The 19,837-nt window shown below is 67.8% G+C and overlaps 2 protein-coding genes across 2 annotated transcripts; both read right to left on the bottom strand.

Moving 5' to 3' along the window:
- Window positions 1-1,705: 1,705 nt before the first annotated feature.
- On the bottom strand, window positions 1,706-6,373 carry LOC104577288 (protein FosB-like). Its single transcript, XM_088527710.1, is given in 6 exon segments — window positions 1,706-2,158; window positions 4,048-4,155; window positions 4,384-4,481; window positions 4,484-4,542; window positions 4,544-4,692; window positions 6,198-6,373. Coding segments are annotated over 6 exon segments (993 nt in total). The 5' UTR covers window positions 6,324-6,373.
- Window positions 6,374-9,696: 3,323 nt separating this feature from the next.
- Window positions 9,697-19,369, bottom strand: LOC148594143 (reticulon-1-A-like). The gene is made up of 9 exons (XM_088527712.1): window positions 19,309-19,369; window positions 18,228-18,272; window positions 17,749-18,129; window positions 14,675-14,882; window positions 12,614-12,752; window positions 11,012-11,081; window positions 10,376-10,422; window positions 10,236-10,294; window positions 9,697-9,763 (listed from the first exon to the last, which is right to left on the bottom strand). The coding sequence occupies exons 1-9, from the start codon at window positions 19,337-19,339 to the stop codon at window positions 9,721-9,723; spliced, it is 1,023 nt and encodes a 340-aa protein (XP_088383838.1). The 5' UTR covers window positions 19,340-19,369; the 3' UTR covers window positions 9,697-9,720.
- Window positions 19,370-19,837: the final 468 nt, after the last annotated feature.

The following is a 19,837-nucleotide window of genomic DNA, read 5'->3' on the forward strand; positions in this document are numbered from 1 at the left end:
GATGGGGCGAGCGCGGACACGGCGGCGAAGGGGTGGGGAAGGACGGACAGACGCACGACGGCCCCCCCCCGCCCAGAACAGAGTCACAAATACAGCACAGCCAATAATAATATTAATAATAATAAAAAATTAAACATCTCCCGGTGGCGGGCGGCCCCGCGGAGCCGGCCGCGCGCAACAAAAATATATATATTATATAGAGAGAGAGAACAGAGTCAACGCTGGCAAAGCTTGGTCACGCAAGAGGGACGGCGCAGGGCGAGGGGGTCCTGGGGACAGGGCAGGGACCCCCCCTTTGGATGTGGGGACACCCCAAGGTGCTAGAGATGCCATGCAACCTCCTGCAAGGTGGCGGAGACACCTCCGGAGTGACAGGGACAGCCACCCAGGGTGGCAGCAATGGGGTACAAGCAACTCCAGGGGGATGGAGATGGTGCTGGGACCCCCAGGGTGCTGGGGATGTCCTCAGGATCCCCAGGGTGATGGGGATGTCCCCCCTTTCATGTCATACGGACACCTCTAGGTCATATGGACACCTCTAGGCGATGGAGGCATCAAATGGACTCCAAAAGCGATGGAGATCCCACATGGGCCCTCTAGGAATGCTGGAGAGGTTGCATGGACACCTCAGGCCCGTGGGATGGGCTCCCAGGGTGATGGAGATGACCCTCAAGGTGCCAGAGACCCCCCGAGGGGGTCAACCAAGACACTGCATGGACCCCCTTGGGATGATGAAGAGGCTACAGGGACCCCACAGCGACAGGGAGGCCCCGCAAGGCGCTGGAGACCCCCCCACAACAGCAACAGCGATACTACATGGACCCCAGGGTGCTGGGGAAGCCCTGCGAGGTGCTGGAGACACCCCAGGGTGGCGGAGCGACCGCCCAGGCCCTCTTGGGGTGACAGAGAGGTGGCCTGACCCTCCTGGGATGCTAGGGATACAGCACAGACACCTCAGAGGTGCTGGAGATGCGCCGGACCTCCCAATAGGATAGAAGGGCCTCCAAAGCGCTGGAGGTCCAACCAGGAGGGCAGCAGAGAGACTGCACAGAGCCTCCAGGACAAGGCTGAGGATGCACGGACCCTCTTGGGATGATGGAGAGGCCCCAGGAACCTGCTGGGACAAGGGAGATGCTGCCCAGACCCCCCTAAGCCAAGGACAACGATGTCCAAACCCTCATGAGAAGGTGGAAATGGTGCACGGACGCCTCTAGGATGAGGAAGAGGATGCTGAAACCCTTATGGAAAGATGGCAGTGGTGCACGGATGCTGCTAGGATGAGGAAGAGGATGCTGAAACCCTTATGGAAAGATGGAAATGGTGCATAGACACCTGTTGGCCAAAGAAGATGGTGCCCAGATGTTTATGGAAGATGGCAGTGGTGCACAAACACCTCCAGGATGAGGAAGAGGATGCCTGGAAACCTCTTGGGACAAGGAAGAGGATGGCTGGACACCTCTTGGGTGATGGAGAGGATGCCTAGACACCTCAAGGACAAGAGCTGGGCCACAAAGACCCTCCTGGGGGGACAACGGAGATGCCACACGGCTCCCACCCAAACCCCCTTCCAACCGACGATCCAGCGGTGGGATCATCACCAGAACAACCAACCAACCCCCCTCCCCAGGGCAGCAGCCCCCTGAGCTTTCGGTGGACGCGGCGGTGGCAGAAAAAGGGGGCAGGAGGGGGGACGCGGAGGGGGCTTTTACAACGCGAGGAGCGAGGGAGAATTCAAGGAGTCCGAGGACTGGTCGCTGCCGCTGCTCCGCTGGTGCGAGGCTCCGCAGGAGGCTCCCTCTGGGTGGGTGAACACAAACGGAGACGTAGAGGAGGGGTTAGGCGGCGGCCCGGGCGCGAAGCAGCAGCTGGGGCAGGACGGGGCGCCGGGGGCCTGGCTCTGCTGGAAGGCCACCACCGTGGGCAGGAAGGCGGCGGGCCCGAACGGCTCCTCTTTGCCCGGCAGCCCCATAGAGCTCACCTCCTGGGCGCTGGGCACCGTGACGCTGGCGCTGGCGGCCAGCTCGGCGACGTCCTCGAAGGGCAGCTTGCAGCCCGGCGCGTGGGCCACCAGCACGAACTCCAGGCGCTCCTTCTCCTTCTGCAGCTCCGCGATCTCCGACTCCAGCTCCGCTTTCTCCTCCTCCAGCTGGTCCGTCTCCTGGCGGGGGGAAGAGGATGGTGAGGAGGGGAGGAAGGCGCCACCGGCGGCGGAAGCCCCGGTCTGATGACGCCATCCGCCCTCCCTTGCTGAAGGCACCAGCTCTTGGTGACACGGGCATTCCCTCTGGTGTCCCCAACTCCCAGGGACATCATTGTCCCCATCAGACATCTCCAAGCATGGATCTGTCCCTCTCTGGTGGCACCAGTTCCTTGAGATGCCAGCATGGCCCTCCAGTGGCTCCTGGGGACATCATTGACCCCAACACACATTGCCACGCATGGCTCTGTTTCTCTAATACTACCTGGGGACATTGGCATCCCCCTCTGATGTCCCCAACTGCTGGAGACATCCTTGTCCTCACCCAACATTCCCAAGCATGGAGCTGACTCCGATGGCGTCAGCTCCTGGGGATGGCAGATCGTCCTCCGATGTCCCCTAGCACTCGAGGACATCATCGTCCCCATCCAACACTGCCAAGCACAGATCTGTGTCTCTGATGGCACCAGCTCCTGATGGCACCAGCTCCTGGGGACATCACTGTCCCTCTCCAATGGCCCCAAGCATGGGTTTGTCCCTCTCTGATGGCATCAGCTCCTAGGGACATCAGCATAACCCTGCAGTGTCCCCTTAGTACTCTTGTCCCCATTCAACCTCCTCAGGCATGGACCTGTCCCCCCAGTGTCCCCATCTCCTGGGGACACTATCACCCTGCTCCAGTGTCCCTAGGCATGGAGGTGTCCCCCTCTGCTGTCCACACATCAAGGGGACATCCTCATCTTTCTGTAATAGCTTTGGGCATCACCAGTTCCTTTTGGTGCCACCAGATCCCACGGACATCTGTGTCCCCATCCGATGCCCCCTGGAGATGATAATGGTCCTTTCAATGTCCCCAGCTCCTGGGACATCATTGTCTGTCCCCTCCACCACCCCAATCCCTATGGATGAATTTCTGGGGACATTTGTCCCCTCCAGCATCCCCAGGATCAACATTTACAGGGATCGATGTCTCCCTGTCCCCTTTGTCCCTGCAGTGTTCCCAGAATCTGCACCCTTAAGGGTCACCTGTCCCCCTCCAAAGACCAGGGGACACCACTGCCTTCTCCAGCACTGCCAGAATCTGATCCATAGGTGCAACCTGTCCCCTTCCAGCATTCCAGGGGACAACAGTGTCCCCTCCAGTAGCACCCATAAGGTCCCTGCCCAGTGCCCCCAGGATCTGCATCCATAGGAGCCACCTGTCCCCCTCCAACATCTCCAGGTCATGGGACACTGTAGTCCCTCCAATGTCCCCAAGACTTTGGGACATCTTCTGCTCCAATATCTGCAGGATCTGCCCCACAGGAGCCATCCATGCCCTTCCAGCATCCAAGTCCTGGGGACACTGCCATCCTCTCCAAACACCCATCCCTGGGATCTGCACCCAGGCAGTCCCATCACACCATCCCAAGGATCTGCGCCCAGAGCCATCTGTCCCCAAGACCTGGGGACACCACCATCCCCTCCAGCATGTCCAAGATCTGCACCCGTAAGAGCCATCTGTCCCCCTCAGTGTCACCAAGCCATGGAGACAGCCACCCCCTCTGACATCTCCAAGATCTGCACCAATAGGGACCATCTGTCCCCCTCTAATGTCCTCACACTTGAGGACACCGCTGTCCCCTCATTATCATCCAAAATGATGGGGACATCCTTCCCTTCAGTGCCTTCAAGGTGGTCATAGGAGCCATCTGCCCCCCTCCGATGTCTCCGGACCATGGGGACACAACTGTCCCCTCCAACACGTCCACAACCTGCACCCACAGGGACACCCCGTGCGAGACCCGTTCCCCCGGTGTCACCCCGTTCCCCGGTGTCACCCCGTTCCCGGGGCCGTCCCCGGCACTCACCGCCTGCAGCCGGTCCGTGAGCTCCCGGCGCCGGTTGCGGCACTTGGCGGCCGCCAGTTTGTTCCTCTCCCGGCGCACCCGCCGCTTCTCCTCCTCCTCAGGCGTCAGCTGCTGGGACAACGGCACCTTCAGCACCCCCAAAAACCCAGCGTTTCACCCCAAAACCCTCACACCCCAAAACCCATCATTTGACACCAAAACCCATCACCTAAGAGCCCAGCGTCCCACCACTAAACTCCACGGGCAACCCCCAAAACCCCATTGCTCCAGCCCGAACGCTGCCACCAGCCCCCGAACCCCACGGATTCACCCCAACGCCCCCGGGGCGCCACTCACCGTCTCCTCGCGGCTGCGACGGGGCCGGGCGCGTGCGGGGCGGGTGGCCCCTGGCGAGGGGCCCGAGCCGAAGGCGCCCATGCCCGGCGTCGAGTAGCTGGACCGGGCAGGTCGTAGGGGTCCACGGAGGGGCCCGCGGTGGGTGGGGGGGGGCGGCGGGTGGGCCATGGGGGGCCCCCCCGGCGGCTGCGACTGGGCCACGGAGGAGATGAGCGTGGGCTGCACCAGCCACTGCAGGTCCTGGCTCGTCGTGATGGCCGTCACCGTGGGCACGAAGGAGCCGGGCATGTCCCCCAGGCCGCTGCACTCCTGCGGGGACAGCGGGTCAGCACGGGGGGCGGGCACGGGGGTGACGCCGCGGCGGTAACCGGCGCCCATGCGCGAGACCCGGTTTGCGCCCAAGCACGAGGTCCCTGTCACCCCAGAAGCCACACACAGGAGGGGTCACTTGTACCTGGGCATGAGGTCCCTGGCACCCATGCAACAAGCCCTTGCACCTGTGTGCAAAGTCTTTGTCACCTCAAACCTGAGGCATGTGGTGTCCCTTGCACCCATGCACAAGGTGCCAGGCACCTCAGAAGTGAGGTGCAAGGTGTCACTTGCACCCATGCATGGGACATAACTAGCACCCATGCATGGTGTCCCTAGGGCACCAGGACTGATGCATTAGGTGCTACTTGCACCCATGCACAGGACCTCACTAGCACCCATGCAAGGGGTCCCTAGGGCACCAGTACTGATGCACAAGGTGTCATTGGCACCCCAGGACTGATGCATTAGGTGCTACTCGCACCCATGCACAGGGACCTTGCTAGCACCCATGCATGGTGTCCCTAGGGCACCAGGACTGATGCACAAGGTGTCATTGGCACCCCAGGACTGATGCATGACATGGTATTTGCACCCATGCACAGGACCTCACTAGCACCCATGCAGGATGTCCCTAGGGCGCCAGGATTGATGCATGACATGGTACTTGCACCCACACACAGGACCTTGCTAGCACCCACACACAATGTCCCTGTCACCCTAGCACCAATGCACAAGACCTGGCCTGCACCCCTTGATGCCCCTGCTGTCCAAGCACAAGGTGGCACCTGCACCCACGAGGTCCCTGTCCCCCTGGCACCAACATGCGAGGCCTCCGCAGCACCCAAGGGTGCACGGGAGCAGCTCGGGTGCCCAAAGGGTGTCACATCGCTCCCCCCCCCCATTTCAGCTCCAACAGCTCTTGCACCCCAGGGACCCTCAATTTGCACCAAGCACCCCACAAGGGTGGGGGGCACCCAGAGCAGTGGAAGAAGCCCCCCCAAAGGGCTACTCCGAGGGGGCTTCTGAGGGGTAACAGAACCGATCGGGCACCGGGACCCCCAGCCCGGGTTGCACCGAAAACGGGTGCGTGGGGGGGGGGGGGGGGGCATTGTGACCCCCCCCCTCACAAAAAAGAGGGGGGTCCCGCTGCTCCCCCCGCCCGCACGCGGCTTCTCCCCCGCAAATGGGGGGGGCGAGGACAGGAGTGGGTTTGGCCGCCCCGCGCGGCGCAGCCAATGAGCGCGCGAGGCGCAGAGCAGTGGGCGGGCCCAGCGCGCGCGCGGGCCAATGAGCGCGCCCCCGCGCCCCGGGGGCGGCGGCGGCGTTCCGAAATAGCGCGCGCCGCGGCGCGGGGCGGGGGGGGGGGGGGGGGGGGGGGAGGAAAACCCGCGCGCGCGCCGAACGTGCGCTGCGTCATCACGGAGGGTTCCAGCACGTCACGCGTTACGCACGACCCCGCCCACCGCGCGCGCGCCGCCGCCGCCGCCGCCCCCGGCGCTCACCTGCGCGGCGGCCGCCGCCGTGGGGCTCCCGAAGGAGTCCACCGAGGACAGGTACTGCGACTCGGCCGAGGGCGACGAGCTGCAGCGCGACGCGGAGTCGTAGTCACCGGGGAAGCCCTGGTACATGGCCCCGGGGAACCGGGGGCGGCGGGGCCACGCCAAGGCTGCACCGGGAGCGCGGGAGGGGCGGCGGGCAGCGGGTGCGTCAGGCGAGCGGCATCGCTGTCCCGGGCCGCGGCCGCCGCTGCTGCTGCGCTCCTCTCCGGTGCCCGGTGCCGCTGTTCAAAGTCGCTCCAAGTGCCCGAGCCCCGTCCCGGTGCAGCGGCGCGCCCGCTTCCAAGTCCCCGGTCCGCCGGTACCAAGTCCCGCTGGAAATGTGCCGATCAAAACGCCGGTAACGGCTGTCCCAGGCTGCGGCAGCGAGTCCCGGCGCCGCCGGTGCAAAGCTCCCGTTCGCCGCTGGTGCAAAAGCTCCTCTTTGGAAAGTGCCCCTCGGTGCAAGTCTCCGGTGCAATAAAAGCTCCTCTCGGAACGTCCCGCGGCGCCGGTGCAAGTCCCGGGGCGCCGGTAAACTCCTCGGGGCGCCCCCTCCTCTTCCTCCCCCTCCTCTTGGCGGCTCCGCTTGCAAAGTCCCGCGTCCGCCGGTACCGGGCTCCGCTTCCCCCCGCCCTAAGGCTCCTCTTGCAAAGTCCCGCAGGCCGCGGCGATATCTCCGTTCTCCGGTATCCTCCGGTCTCCGCCGCCGCACGCGCTTTTATGAATGAACCGCTTCGCCACCGCGCGCCCGATTTATACGGCGGCGCCCCGCCCCCTGCTGACGTCACGCGGCGGCCGGGCCCCGCCGCCCCGGGCCCCCGAGCCCCCACGAGCCGCCCCGGGCGCCGCCGCCGCCGCCGCCCGTTGCCCGCCGCGCTCTGCGGCCCCTCTGCCCGTGGCCGCCGTTAAAAGGCGCCGCGGCGGCGGCGGGAGAGGAGGGGATCCCTTTGCCTGCGCCGCCGGAGTTCCTGTGACGCAGATGGCCATATATGGGCTTGTCTCGGCTGTGTTTGTTTGGTATCCTAGCAATGACGTCAGAGGGAATCCCTTCCTCGCTGCGCCGCCGCCGCGGCCGCTGCCGCCGCCGCCGCGAGCGCCGCGTATTAATAGAAATGGGCACAACGGTTCTAGAAACGGCCCGAGCCCTCCGGGACGGCGCCGCCCCCAACGCGGCACCGGGCACCCCACATCGGGACACCCCTCCCCCCCCCCCCCCGGTAATTCCGCCCGCATCGGTAATTCCCCCCCGCACCCCTTTCCCTCCGGTGACCTGCCCCCCGCCCCATTCGGGACCCCCCTGCGGTAACTCGTCACCCTGCCCCATACCGGGATCCCCCCGGGCCCCCATCGGGAATTCCCCTCCTCGTAGCGCCCCCCTCCCCACCAGACCGGCATTGTCCCCCGCTCCGGTGCTGCCGCGCACGTGGCGCCGCGGCCGGGCTCTCCCCACCGGACTGTTACCGGGATCGGGCGGCAGAGCACCAGGGAGGCAGGACCGGCGCGAGGGGGACCCCCGGGACCCCCGGCGGGGTGTTACGGCTCACCGGAATGTCCCGGGCCGGGGAATCTCCTCCGGGTAACATGGGATTGAGCAGTGGGATCCCGCGGGAGGTCCCGCACGGGGAGCGGCGGGAGTCTGAGCCCACGGAGGGTCCCGGTCCCCCGCGCTGGTCCCTTCGCAGGTGGCTGCAGCAGCGCGAGGGACCCCAGGAGCGAGACCGGCACGCGGGGAGGGGGGACCGAGACCCGGAGGATCCCGAGTGCCGACGCCGGGAGATACCGGGACCCTGATGACCCCGTGATGACACGGGGAGGGAGTACACGGGGGGCGACACGGGGGAGAGTTACTACAGCCGTCCCCGTCCCGATGCTGCGGTGGCGCCGGGCCGGGCCGAGCCGCCGGGAACTGCGGACGGAACCGGGAGCAGCCGCGGTCCCGGAGGTTATTCTGGCTGCCCCGGCACTGCCGCCCCGTGCCCATCACCGTGGCACAGGGCAGGCGGTCGGCACTGCCGGCCCCGTGAGCCCGTCACTGTGGCCTCGGTGCGGTTCCATTCCGGGGGCATTTCCAGACCGCCGCCTGCCCCGTGTCCATCACTGTGGCACAGGGCAGGTGCTCGGCATCACCGGCCGTGCTGAGCCCCTCACCGTGGCCTCGGATCGGGTCTGTTTCAGGGCATTCCCAGGCTGCCGGCTGCCCCGTGCCCATCACCGTGGTCTTGGGACAGTTCCGTTTTGAGAGATTCCCAGGCTCTCGGGTGCCCTGTGCCCAACACCGTGGCACGGGACGCACGTCCAGCACCGGCTGGCCGTGCCGAGCCCATCACCGTGGACTCGGGCTGATTCCTTTTCTTTGGGAAGGGAAATAACTGGCATTAACGGACACCGGGGACACAGTGTTGCTGACTGTGTTGTGCCCATCACCTCGGCCTCGGACCGGTGTTCCCTGGGTTTCCACTGCCGGTGTTCCCAGCCCCGCTGTCCCCCCCGCCCCATTCCCGGCGTTCCCAGACCCGGTGTTCCCCCGGTCCCCATTCCCAGTGCTCCCAGCCCCGCTGTCCCGCGCCGTTCTCGGCGTTCCCAGGCCCCATTCCCGCTGTTCCCAGGCCGCATTCCCGGGCCCGCCGCTCCCGCCGCCGCTCGGGCCCCACGTGCTCCGCCCCGCGGCGCGGAGTAAACACGGCGCGTGTCGCCATGGCGACGGCGTTCCATGCCCCTGACGTCACCACGTCCGGCGTCCCAGTGTTTACGTCGCGCGGCAACCGCCGTGGCCCGGGCAACGGGGGCGGGGCCGGGGAGAGGAGGCGGGGCCGGGGAAAGGGGGCGGGGCCAGAGCAGCAGCGCGGTCGCCGAGCCGGCGGGGAGGACCCGGGGGACAAAGAGGGGACAGGGCTCGTGTCCCCCCCCCGCCGCAATGTCCCCTCCTTGTGCCTGTGTCCCGGCGCCCCCTCGTTGTCCACAAGCGCCTCCTTGTCCCATATGTCCCCTGGTGTCCCCATGTCATCTCCCCCCCTATCCCCATCGTGGCGTCCTCCATGTCCCCTGGTGTCCCCATATCCTCTCCGCGTGCCCCCATGTCCCCTTCTGTCCCAGGTCTCCCCTTGCACCTGTAGTCCTTGTGTCCCCCCCATGTCCCCTCATATCCCCCCGATGTCCATGATCCTTGTGTCCCTCCTGTCCCCACTGTCCCATGCGCCCCCTTTTGCCCCCGATGTCCCCTCACCCCCCCCACCATGTCCCTACATGCCCCTAAGGTCCCCTCATCCCACAACCACTCATCCCCCCCCATATCCCCGACATGTCCCCCCATGTCCTCTCAGTGTCCCCATGTCCCCACATGTCCCCCCAGGCACACGAGCCCCGCTTGTCACAAGAGTTTTTATTAAAGTGTAAATGCCCCGCGCGGGGGGGCCCCCGGGTGAGGGTGGGGGGCACCCGCTGCCCCCCCAGCCCTGGCAGGGGCACCCTGGGGTGCCGGGGGGGGGCGTCACTGCGGCTTCGCTTTGGCACTTGGGAGCTTGGCTTGAATCCTGGAGGGGGACAGGGGTGACATGGGGGGGGACAGGGGTGACATGGGGGGGGCTGGGCACCCCTGACCACCCCCCCGGGATGGTGGGTGCCCCCATGGGTGCAGAAAGGGGGGTCTCGGTGCTCCCTGTGGGTCCCTATGGCCCCTGGGGGTCTGGCGGAGGGGGGGAGATTGGGGGTTTCGGGTGCCCCATGGGGAACATCAGGGGGTCCCATGGTCCGGGGTGCCCCATAGGGGACAGCCCCAAGCAGGGCCAGGGTGTCCTGAGACGTGGGGTGTCCCATAGGGGACAACAAGGTGTCCCGTGGCCAGTGAGGGGTGCCCCAAGGTTTGGGGGCAGTTTTCAGGCGCTGGGGACAATTTGAGGGCAGTAGGGACAATTTTGGGGACAGATGGGGTGATTTTGGGGACAGACGGGGTGGTTTTGGGGACAGACAGGGTGGTTTTGGGGACAGTTTCGGGGCAGCTCTCACCTGGCTCGGAGGTGACTCAGGTGGTTCCTCACCAGCCCCACGTACTGGTCGATCTGTGCCTGAGGAGGGGACACGGAGGGGCCGTTGGGGACATTCCCTGGTGTCCCCCGCCCGCGTCCCCCGTCCCGTGTCCCCCGTACCTGGTGGTGCTCGTAGAGCACGGGGAAGGTGAACGCACAGATGACACCTGGACGGAGAGCAGGAGTGTCCCCATGACGTCCCCTGTCCCTTTGTCCCCATCCCCAAACCCCCTCCACTCTTCGTCCCCCAAAACTGTCCCCCGCCCCTGTCCCTGTGTCCTCACTGTGTCTTATCCCCATGTCCCCATCCCCGCAGGGGCTGTTCCTATGGCCTGTCCCTGTGTCCCCATGGCCTGTCCCTGTGTCCCCATGGCCCCATCCCCGCAGGGGCTGTTCCTATGGCCTGTCCCTGTGTCCCCATGGCCTGTCCCTGTGTCCCCATGGCCCCATCCCCACAGGGGCTGTTCCTATGGCCTGTCCCTGTGTCCCCATGCCCCCATCCCCACTCCCCCCATCTCTGCGTCCGCATCTCCATGTCCCTGTGTCCATCCTCACGTCCCCAAGTCCTCTGTGTCCCCATGTCCCCACATCCCTGTATCCATCCCGGTATCCCCACAGCCCCAAGTTCCTGTCTCCTTCCCCCCATCCCGCAGTCCCCGCGGTGTCCCTGTGTCCCCCACGCTGTCCCCGTGTGCCTTGTGTCCCCATGTCCCCCGTGTCCCCCGTGGTGTCCCCGTGTCCCCCGCGTCCCCGTACCGATGCCGAGCAGCGTCAGCCCGTTGAAGACGGCGCCCACGTAGGTGAGCAGGTAGAACAGGAAGGCGAACTGCGGCCAGAGCCCGTCACCGTCCCGCGGTCACCACTGTCACCGCTGTCACCGCTGCCACCGCCCCCCGCTGCCCCCCGGCACCCGCTGCGCACGTCCCTGCTGCCCCCAATGCCCCCATTGCCCCCCCATAGCCCCAGTGTCCTCCAAAACCCCCCTGGGCCCCACTGCCCGGATTTCCCCCATAACCCAATGTCCCCCCTGTCCCCAGTGTCCCCTCGTAGCCCCCGGTGCCCCCCATAATGGAATGTCCCCCCATAACCCCAATGTCCCCCCTGTCCCCAGTGTCCCCTCGTAGCACCTGGTGCCCCCCTATAACCCAATGCCCCAACAGTGCCCCCGTGTCCCCCGATGTCCCCCATATCCCCTAGTGTCCCCCATGGTCCCAGTGTCCCCTCATAGCCCCCGATGCCCCTCGTAAGGGAATGTCCACCCATAGCCCCAATGTCCCCCCTAGCCCCAATGTCCCCCCTGTCCCCAGTGTCCCCTCATAGCCCCTGGTGCCCCACTATAACCCAGTGCCCCAACGGTGCCCCCGTGGCCCCCATAACCCCTAGTGTCCCCTATGGTCCCAGTGTCCCCTCATAGCCCCCGGTGCCCCCCATAATGGAATGTCCTCCCATAACCCCAATGTCCCCCCTGTCTCCACTGTCCCCTCGTAGCCCCTGGTGCCCCCCTATACCCCAATGCCCCAACAGTGTCCCTGTGTCCCCCATAACCCCGGTGTCCCCCCTGTCCCCAGTGTCCCCTCATAGCCCCGGTGTCCCCCATAACGGAATATCCCCCCATAACCCCAATGTCCCCCCGTCCCCAGTGTCCCCTCATAGCCCCTGGTGCCCCCCTATAACCCAGTGCCCAACAGTGCCCCCGTGTCCCCCGATGTCCCCTGTATCCCCTAGTGTCCCCTGTCTCCAGTGTCCCCTTGTACCCCTGGCGCCCCCCTATAACCCAATGCCCCAACAGTGCCCGCATGTCCCCCAGTGTCCTCTGTATCTCCTAGTGTCCCCCCTGTCCCCAGTGTCCCCCCATAGCCCCGCTGTCCCCCCTATCCCCAGTGTCCCCTCATAGCCCCCGGTGCCCCCCCAACGGAATGTCCCCCCATAGCCCCAATGTCTCCCCTGTCCCCAATGTCCCCCCTGTCCCCAGTGTCCCCCCATAGCCCCGATGTCCCCCCCGTGCCCCCGTTGTCCCCCGGTGTCCCCGTCCCCCCCGGTGCCCCCATCCCCTCCGGTGCCCCTGTTGTCCCCTGGTGTTCCCGTCCCCCCCGGTGTCCCTGTTCCCCCTGGTGCCGCCCGTCCCCCCCGATGCCCCCATTGTTCCCCGGTGTCCCTGTCCCCCCGGTGTCCCCGTCCCCCCCGATGTCCCCCCGCCTCCCGGTGTCCTCATCCCCCCCGGTGCCCCCGTCCCCCCCGGTGCCCCTGTGCCCCTGATGTCCCTGTCCCCCCCGGTGTCCCCGTCCCTCCCCAGTGTCCCTGTCCCCCCCGGTGTCCTCATCCCCCCCCGGTGTCCCCGTTGTCCCCCCGCGGTGTCACCTTGATGGAGCGGGGCAGGCTGTCCACGAGGAAGAGCCGTGCCAGCGTGCGGGCGGCCGCGGCGCCGTGGCGGCCCAGGCTGCGGGCGCAGCGCAGCCGCTGCTCCGCGCTGAGCCCCGCCGGCGCTGCCAGCTGCGCCCTGGGGACACAGGGACCGTGTGGGGGGATGGGGACCGCGTGGGGACATGGGGACGGCGTGGGGACACGGGGACATGGGGACGGCATGGGGACATGGGGACGGTGTGGGGACATGGGAGCATGGGGACCGCGTGGGGACACGGGGACCGTGTGGGGACACGGGGACGGTGTGGGGACATGGGGACATGGGGACGGCACGGGGACCGTGTGGGGACACGGGGACATGGGGATGGCATGGGGACAGCACGGGCACTGTGTGGGGACACGGGGACGGTGTGGGGACATGGGGACGGCGTGGGGACATGGGGACGGTGTGGGGACACGGGGACGGCGTGGGGACATGGGGGGCACAGGGACATGGGGACGGCACGGGGACATGGGGACATGGGGACACAGGGATGGCATGGGGACATGGGGATGGTGTGGGGACATGGGAGCATGAGGACACGGGGACGGTGTGGGGACACGGGGGGCAGGGGGACATGGGGACGGCATGGGGACATGGGGACACGGGGGATATAGGGACACAGGGGGCATGGGGACGGTGTGGGGACACGGGGACCGTATGGGGACACAAGGATGGCATGGGGCATGGGGGACATGGGGGACACGGGGACACGGGGGATATAGGGACACACGGGACACAGGAACGGTGTGAGGACAGCATGGGGACACGGGGACGGTGTGGGGACATGGGGACGGCGTGGGGGACATGGGGACAGGGGGGATACAGGGACACAGGGGACACGGAGACGGTGTGGGGACATGGGGACCGTATGGGGACACAGGGACGGCATGGGGGCATGGAGACGGTGTGGGGATGGCATGGGGACACGGCAGGCATGGGGACATGGGGAGGACACGGGGACAGCATGGAGACACGGGGGACATGGAGATGGCATGGGCACACGGTGGACACGGGGACAACATGGGGACACGGGGACGGCATGGGGACACAGGGACATGGGGGATGATGGGATGGGGGACACAGGGACAACAGAGGGATATGGCAGACACAGGGACGGCATGGGGACACGGGGGACATGAGAATGGCATGGGGACATGGAGATGGCACTGGGGACATGTGGGATGTGGAGACAGCATGGGGGACACGGGGACGGAAATGGCACAGGACAAGCACGGGGACAGACCCAGAAATGCCACCAAGAGAGGAACGGGATGGAAATGAGCCCCAGGATGGGCACGAGGACAGGGATGGCACCCGCAGGGACACAGGGATGGCACCGAGATGGACACAGGGACAGGGAGAGCACCAAGATGGACATGGGGACAGGGATGGCACCGAGATGGACACGGGGACAGGGACGGCACCAAGATAGACACAAGGACAGGGATGGCACCGAGACGGCTGCGGGGACAGAGATGGCACTGAGATGGACACAGGGACAGGGATGGCACCAAGACAGACACGGGGACAGGGATGGCACTGAGATGGACGCAGGGATAGGGCCGGCCGCGGGGACAGGGACGGCACCAAGATGGACACGGGGACAGGGATGGCACCAAGACAGACACGGGGACAGGGACGGCGCCGAGACAAACACAGGGACAGGGACGGCACTGAGCCGGCCGCGGGGACAGGGACGGCACCGAGATGGACACAAGGACAGGGCTGGCACCAAGACAGACACGGGGACAGGGATGGCACCAAGATGGACACAGGGACAGTGACAGCACCGAGATGGACACAGGGACAGGGTCGGCACCAAGATGGACACAGGGACAGGGACGGCACTGAGACGGATGCAGGGACAGGGATGGCACCAACACGGACACAGGGACAGGGATGGCACCAAGCCGGACACAGGCACAGGGACGTCACGGAGCCGGCCGCGGGGACAGGGATGGCACCGAGCTGGACACAGGGACAGGGACGTCACGGAGCCGGCCGCGGGCGCTCACCGGAACGGGTGCTCGGCGTCGCCGCGGCGCAGCGCCCGCAGCGCGTCGCGGTGCAGCCGCAGGGGGACGGTGACGGCCAGCACGGCCAGCGCGCCGTAGGCGCCCACGCTGACGGCGCTGCAGCGCGCCAGGGCCAGCAGCGTCCCCAGGGCCAGCGCCAGCGCCAGCGCCGAGCGCCCCGGCGCCCGCCAGTGCAGCAGCTCCCACACTGCGGGTGACACAGGCTGCCAGCGCGCCCCACGGCCACCCAATGTCCCCCCGGTGTCCCCCAGGGCCACCCCATGTCCCCCAGGGCCACCCAATGTCCCCCCGGTGTCCCCCAGGACCACCCCATGTCCCCCAGGGCCCTTTAATGTCCTCCCAGTGTCCCCCAGGGCGACTCCGTGTGCCCCAAGGGACACTCAATGTCATCCCAGTGTCCCCCAGGGCCCTTTAATGTCCTCCCAGTGTCCCCCAGGGCCACCCTGTGTGCCCCAAGGGACACCCAATGTCCCCCTAGTGTCCCACAGAGCCACCCCGTGTCCCCCAAGGCCACTTAATGTCCCCCCAGTGTCCTCCAGGGCCACCCAGTGTCCCCCTAGTGTCCCCCAGGGCCACCCCATGTCCCCCAGGGCCACTTAATGTCCCCTCGGTGTCCCCCAGGGCCACCCCGTGTCCCCCAGGGCTCTTTAGTGTCCCCTCAGTGTCCCCCAGGGCCACCCAATGTCCCCCAGGGCCCTTTAATGTCCTCCCAGTATCCCCCACGGCCACCCAATGTCCCCCCGCTGTCCCCCAGGGCCACCCCATGTCCCCCATGGCCACTTAATGTCCCCCCGGTGTCCCCCAGGGCCACCCCGTGTGCCCCAAGGGACACCCAATGTCCCCCCAGTGTTGCCCAGGGTCACCCCATGTCCCCCAGGGACACCCAATGTCCCCCCGGTGCCCCCCAGGGTCACCCCATGTCCCCCAGGGCCCTTTAATGTCCTCCCAGTGTCCCCCAGGGTGACTCCGTGTGCCCCAAGGGACACCCAATGTACCCCCAGAGTTCCCCAGGGCCACCCAATGTCCCCCCAGGGCCCTTTAATGTCCTCCCAGTGTCCCCCAGGGCCACCCAATGTCCCCCAGTGTCCCCCAGGGCGACTCCTTGTGCCCCAAAGGACACCCAATGTCCCCCCAGTGTCCCCCAGGGCCACCCTGTGTCCCCTAGGGCCCTTTAATGTCCTCCCAGTGTCCCCCAGGGCCACCCAATGTCCCCCTAGTGACCCCCCAGGGCCACTTCATGTCCCCCCAGTGTCCCACAGGGTTACTCAATGTCCCCCCAAAGTTCCCTAGGGCCATGCAATGTCCTCCTAGTGGCATCCAATGTCCCCCCAGTGTCCCCCAGGGCCACCCAGTGTTCTCCCAGGGCCCCTTAATGTCACCCCAGTGTTCCACAGGGCCACCCCGTGTCCCCCAGTGCTGTCCAGTCCCGCTCAGTGTCCCCCAGGGCCACCCAGTGTCACCCCAACCCATTTCCACCCAGTATTCCCAGTGCCTCCCAGTCCCCCCAATGCCTCTCACTGTCCCCCCAGAGAACCCAAGTTGCTCCTCCCAATGTCCCCAGGCCTTCCTGTCCCGTTCAGGACCCCCTAGTCCCTCTGACCAGTGTCCCCATGTCCCCTGCACTGTCCCACAGGGCCTTTCACTGTCCCCCCCAGTGTCCCCAGTTCCCCCCACCACTGTCACCCCAGTCCCTCCCAGTGTCCCCAGTCCCTCCCAGTGTCCCCAGGGTCCTCCCAGTGTGTCCCCAGGGTCCCCAGCCCTCCCAGGACCCACCCACTCCCTCCGACCAGTGTCCCCATGTCCCTGCACTGTCCCCTATGGCCTCTCACTGCCCCCCCCCCCAATATCCCCAGTCCCTCCTAGTGTCCCCACTCCCTCCCAGTGTCCCCAGTGTCCCCCAGTGTCCCCAGCCCTCCCAGGACAATGGGGACCGGGGGTGTCCCCCCCCCCCCCCGGGGGGGCCCCGCACCCACCTAGGCTCCCCATGGCGCCGCGGGGGCTGCTGGGCCCGGGGGGGTGCGGGGGGGGCTATTTATAGTCGCCAATCCCGCCCGGACGCCTGGGCCCACCCCGGCGCCCGGACGCCTGGGCCCCTCCGGGAGCTCCCCCCCCCCGCGCGCTCCCCCCCCCCCCCCGCCGCGGGGAGGCCCCGATTGGCCGCTCACCTGTGACCTGGGCTGGCAGCGGGCTCGCCGATTGGTCGGCGCCCTCCGGGGGGCGCTCGGGGATTGGCGGCGGGCCGGCGGGGGCGGGGCGGGCGGCGGCGGGCGGCGCCGCGGCGCCCCCTGCGGGCCGGGCGGGGAGCGGCGGCGGCGCTGTTGGGGGCGGGGGGGGGCGGTGAAGGAGCCCCCCAAACGGGACCCCAATCACCCCCCTCCCCAAAACGGGGGTAAATTTGCCACCAAATCCCCCAGAATGGAGTGCCAGGACCCCCCAAAGACCCCAAACCCACCCAAATGGTGCCCTGAGACCCCCAATGGTGCCCTGAGACCCCCAATGGCTCCAAGACCCCCAGAAAGGGGTCCCAAGACCCGCTGAGTTGCCCCTACCTCCCTCCCAAAGGAGCTCTGAGACCCCAAATTGCCCCCAGACCCCCTAAAAAGGGCTCCTGAGACCCCCCAGTTGCCCCCAGCCCTCCCCAAAGGCACAGTGACCCCCCCTCGATTTCCACAGGCTGACCCAAAAGGGACCCTGAGATCCACGGTGGCCCCCTACGCCCCCCAAAATGGACCCCCAATAAGCCCATCCCCCCCCAAGGGAGCTCCAAGACCCCCCAACTGCCCCAACCTCCCCCCAAAAGGGCTCCATGACCCCCCAATAAACCCGAGTCCCCAAAAGGGACCCTGAGACCCCCCACACCCAGCCCCAGACCCCCCCAAAGGGGCTCCAAGTCCCCCCCCAATTGCCCCAGCTCCCCCAGAAGTGCCTTGAGACCCCAATTGCCCCCCCAAATAGTATTGGAGGACCCCAATAGCCCCTAGGCCCCCAAAAGGACCCTCAAGGCCCCCCAAAAGGACCCCAAAGCCCCCCCCGAACCCTCCCCCCCGCAATACCTGGCCTGGGCGGCTGCTCCCCGTCCCCGGGAGGTCCCGTCTGGGCTCCCCCCACCCGCGGAGGCCCCTCGGGGGGACCGGGGGCAGCGGGGGGGGACGCGGGCGCGGGGGGGGCGCGGGGGTCCGGCCCTCGGGGGAGCCCCCCCCGCTCGGCGCCGGGCCCGGGGCTCAGGCGCGGGGGGGCGCGGGGGCGGCGGGGCTCGCGGCGGGGCCGGGGGGGGGCCTCGCCGCCGCCGCCCCCCCCGCCGAAAGCGATGTAGGAGAAGGTGAGTTCCCGCCCGTCCCCCCGGGCCCCCCCGCCTTCATCCGCCTCCTCCTCCTCCTCCTCGGGGGGCTCCGGCGCCAGCGGCAGCTCGGGGAAGTCCGAGTCCTCGGTGCCACCTGCGGGGGGGGGGACACCGAAGGGGAGGGTGAGGGGGGGTCGGAGCACCCGGTGTCCCCCCCCCGCCCCGCCGAAACTCGCGCTCGGCCCCACTCACCCTCCGTGGAGTCCGGCGTGGTGGAGGCCGTGGATGGAGACTCTTCTGGGAAGGGCGGGGGGGTCAGCGGGGTCCTGGTGTCCCCTCCCCGCCGCCACCAAGTGCCACCTGCTCCGTCCCCTGCTGGGACACCCCCCGCTCCCATCCCTGGGGCTTGGACCCCCCCATCACTTGTTCCCCCTCCCCAAAACGACCCCTTATTGCCAGTGTCCCACGGGGGTGTCCCCATCCCCTCCTCCCCCCACTGTCCCCGTCGCCGGTGCCACCAACCCAGTGGCCCCGGTCCCAGTACTCCCAGTGTCCCCATCCCCGGTGCTACCAGCCCTGGTGCCCCAAATCCCGGTACTCCCAGTGTCCCCATCCCCGGTGCTACCAGCCCTGGTGCCCCAAGTCCCGGTACTCCCAGTGCCTCCATCCCCGGTGCCTCCCTCCGCCCATTCCTGGTGTCCCCATCCTTGGTGTCCCCATCCCAGGTCCCTCCATCTTCGGCTCCACCCAGTGTCCCCATCCCGGTGCTTCATCTCCCACCCGGAATCCCCCTCCCGGACCCCCCCCCCCCCCCATTCCCAGTACTCCCATCCCGATACTCCCCTCCTGGACCCCCCCCATTCCCGGACGCCCCTCCCGCTATCCCCATCCCGGACCCCCCTCCCGGTATCCCCATCCCGTTCCCCCCTCCCGTGTTCCTGCATCCCCGGCTCCACCCAATACCTCCATCCCGGTGCCTCCATCCCCAGCCCCTCCCGGTACCCAATCCCGGTGCCCCCCACTCCCGGTTCCAACCCCCAAGGTGCATCCACGCCTCGTCCCTCCCGGAACCCCCACCCCGGCGCATCCATCCCGGCCCCTCCCGGCTCCCCCATCCTCGGTGCATCCATCCCGGTGTCCCCATCCTCGGTGCATCCATCCCGGTGTCCCCATCCCCGGTGCATCCATCCCGGCCCCAGCTGGTACCCAATCCCGGACCCCCCCCTTCCCGGTACCGCCGGCCCAGACCCCTCCATCCCGGTACCCGCGCCCCAATGCCGGCGCCGCCCCGGCTCCCGCTTCCCCGTTCCCGGTTCCCGGTGCCGCTCCGTACTGCAGTGGGCGAAGCCCAGGAGCTGCCCCATGGCGGCGGCGGCGGCGCCCGCATGAGGCTCCCGGTCGCTCTCGGCCCCCGCTGCCCCCGGGGCCGGTGCGGCCGCGCATCACGGCGGCGCCATGGCGGGGCCCGGCGGCGGCGGCGGACAAAGGGCGGCGGCGGCGGCGGCGGCGGGGCGGGGCCGGGGCGGGGCGGACGCGGCACCGGCTCCGGTGGCAGCGCCGCGGGAAGGCGCTGGGGGGCCCGCGGCGGCGACCGGCGCTGCGGGGTCCCGCGAGTGCAACGAGCCCCGGGGGTCCCCGGTGGGTGCAACCGGCCCCGGGGATCCCGTGGGTACAGCCGGTCCCGGGGGTCCCCGAGCAACACGAGGTGCAACCGGCCCCGGCAGTCCCGGCGGGTGCGACCGGCCCCGGGGATCCCCGAATCCCCGTAGGTGAAATCGGTCCCGGGGGTCCCGGCGGGTGCAACGAGCCCCGGTGTCCCCGTGGGTGCCACCGGCCCCGGGGGTCTCCGCGGGTGCCCCCGT

The sequence above is a fragment of the Tinamus guttatus genome, unplaced genomic scaffold (assembly GCF_059628265.1).
Source record: "Tinamus guttatus ecotype Peru unplaced genomic scaffold, ASM5962826v1 Tinamus_guttatus_pri_ptg000289l, whole genome shotgun sequence".
NCBI lineage: Eukaryota > Metazoa > Chordata > Aves > Tinamiformes > Tinamidae > Tinamus > Tinamus guttatus.

What these genes read in the sequence shown, in the direction of transcription:
- LOC148594143 (XM_088527712.1), bottom strand. Translation starts at nt 19,339, where the DNA reads ATGGGGCAGCTCCTGGGCTTCGCCCACTGCA. An exon ending in GACGCCGAGCACCCGTTCCG is followed by an intron (nt 12,753 to 14,674) that starts GTGAGCGCCCGC and finishes CTGTGTCCCCAG; the next exon opens with GGCGCAGCTGGCAGCGCCGG. An exon ending in GCCTGCCCCGCTCCATCAAG is followed by an intron (nt 11,082 to 12,613) that starts GTGACACCGCGG and finishes CTCTGGCCGCAG; the next exon opens with TTCGCCTTCCTGTTCTACCT.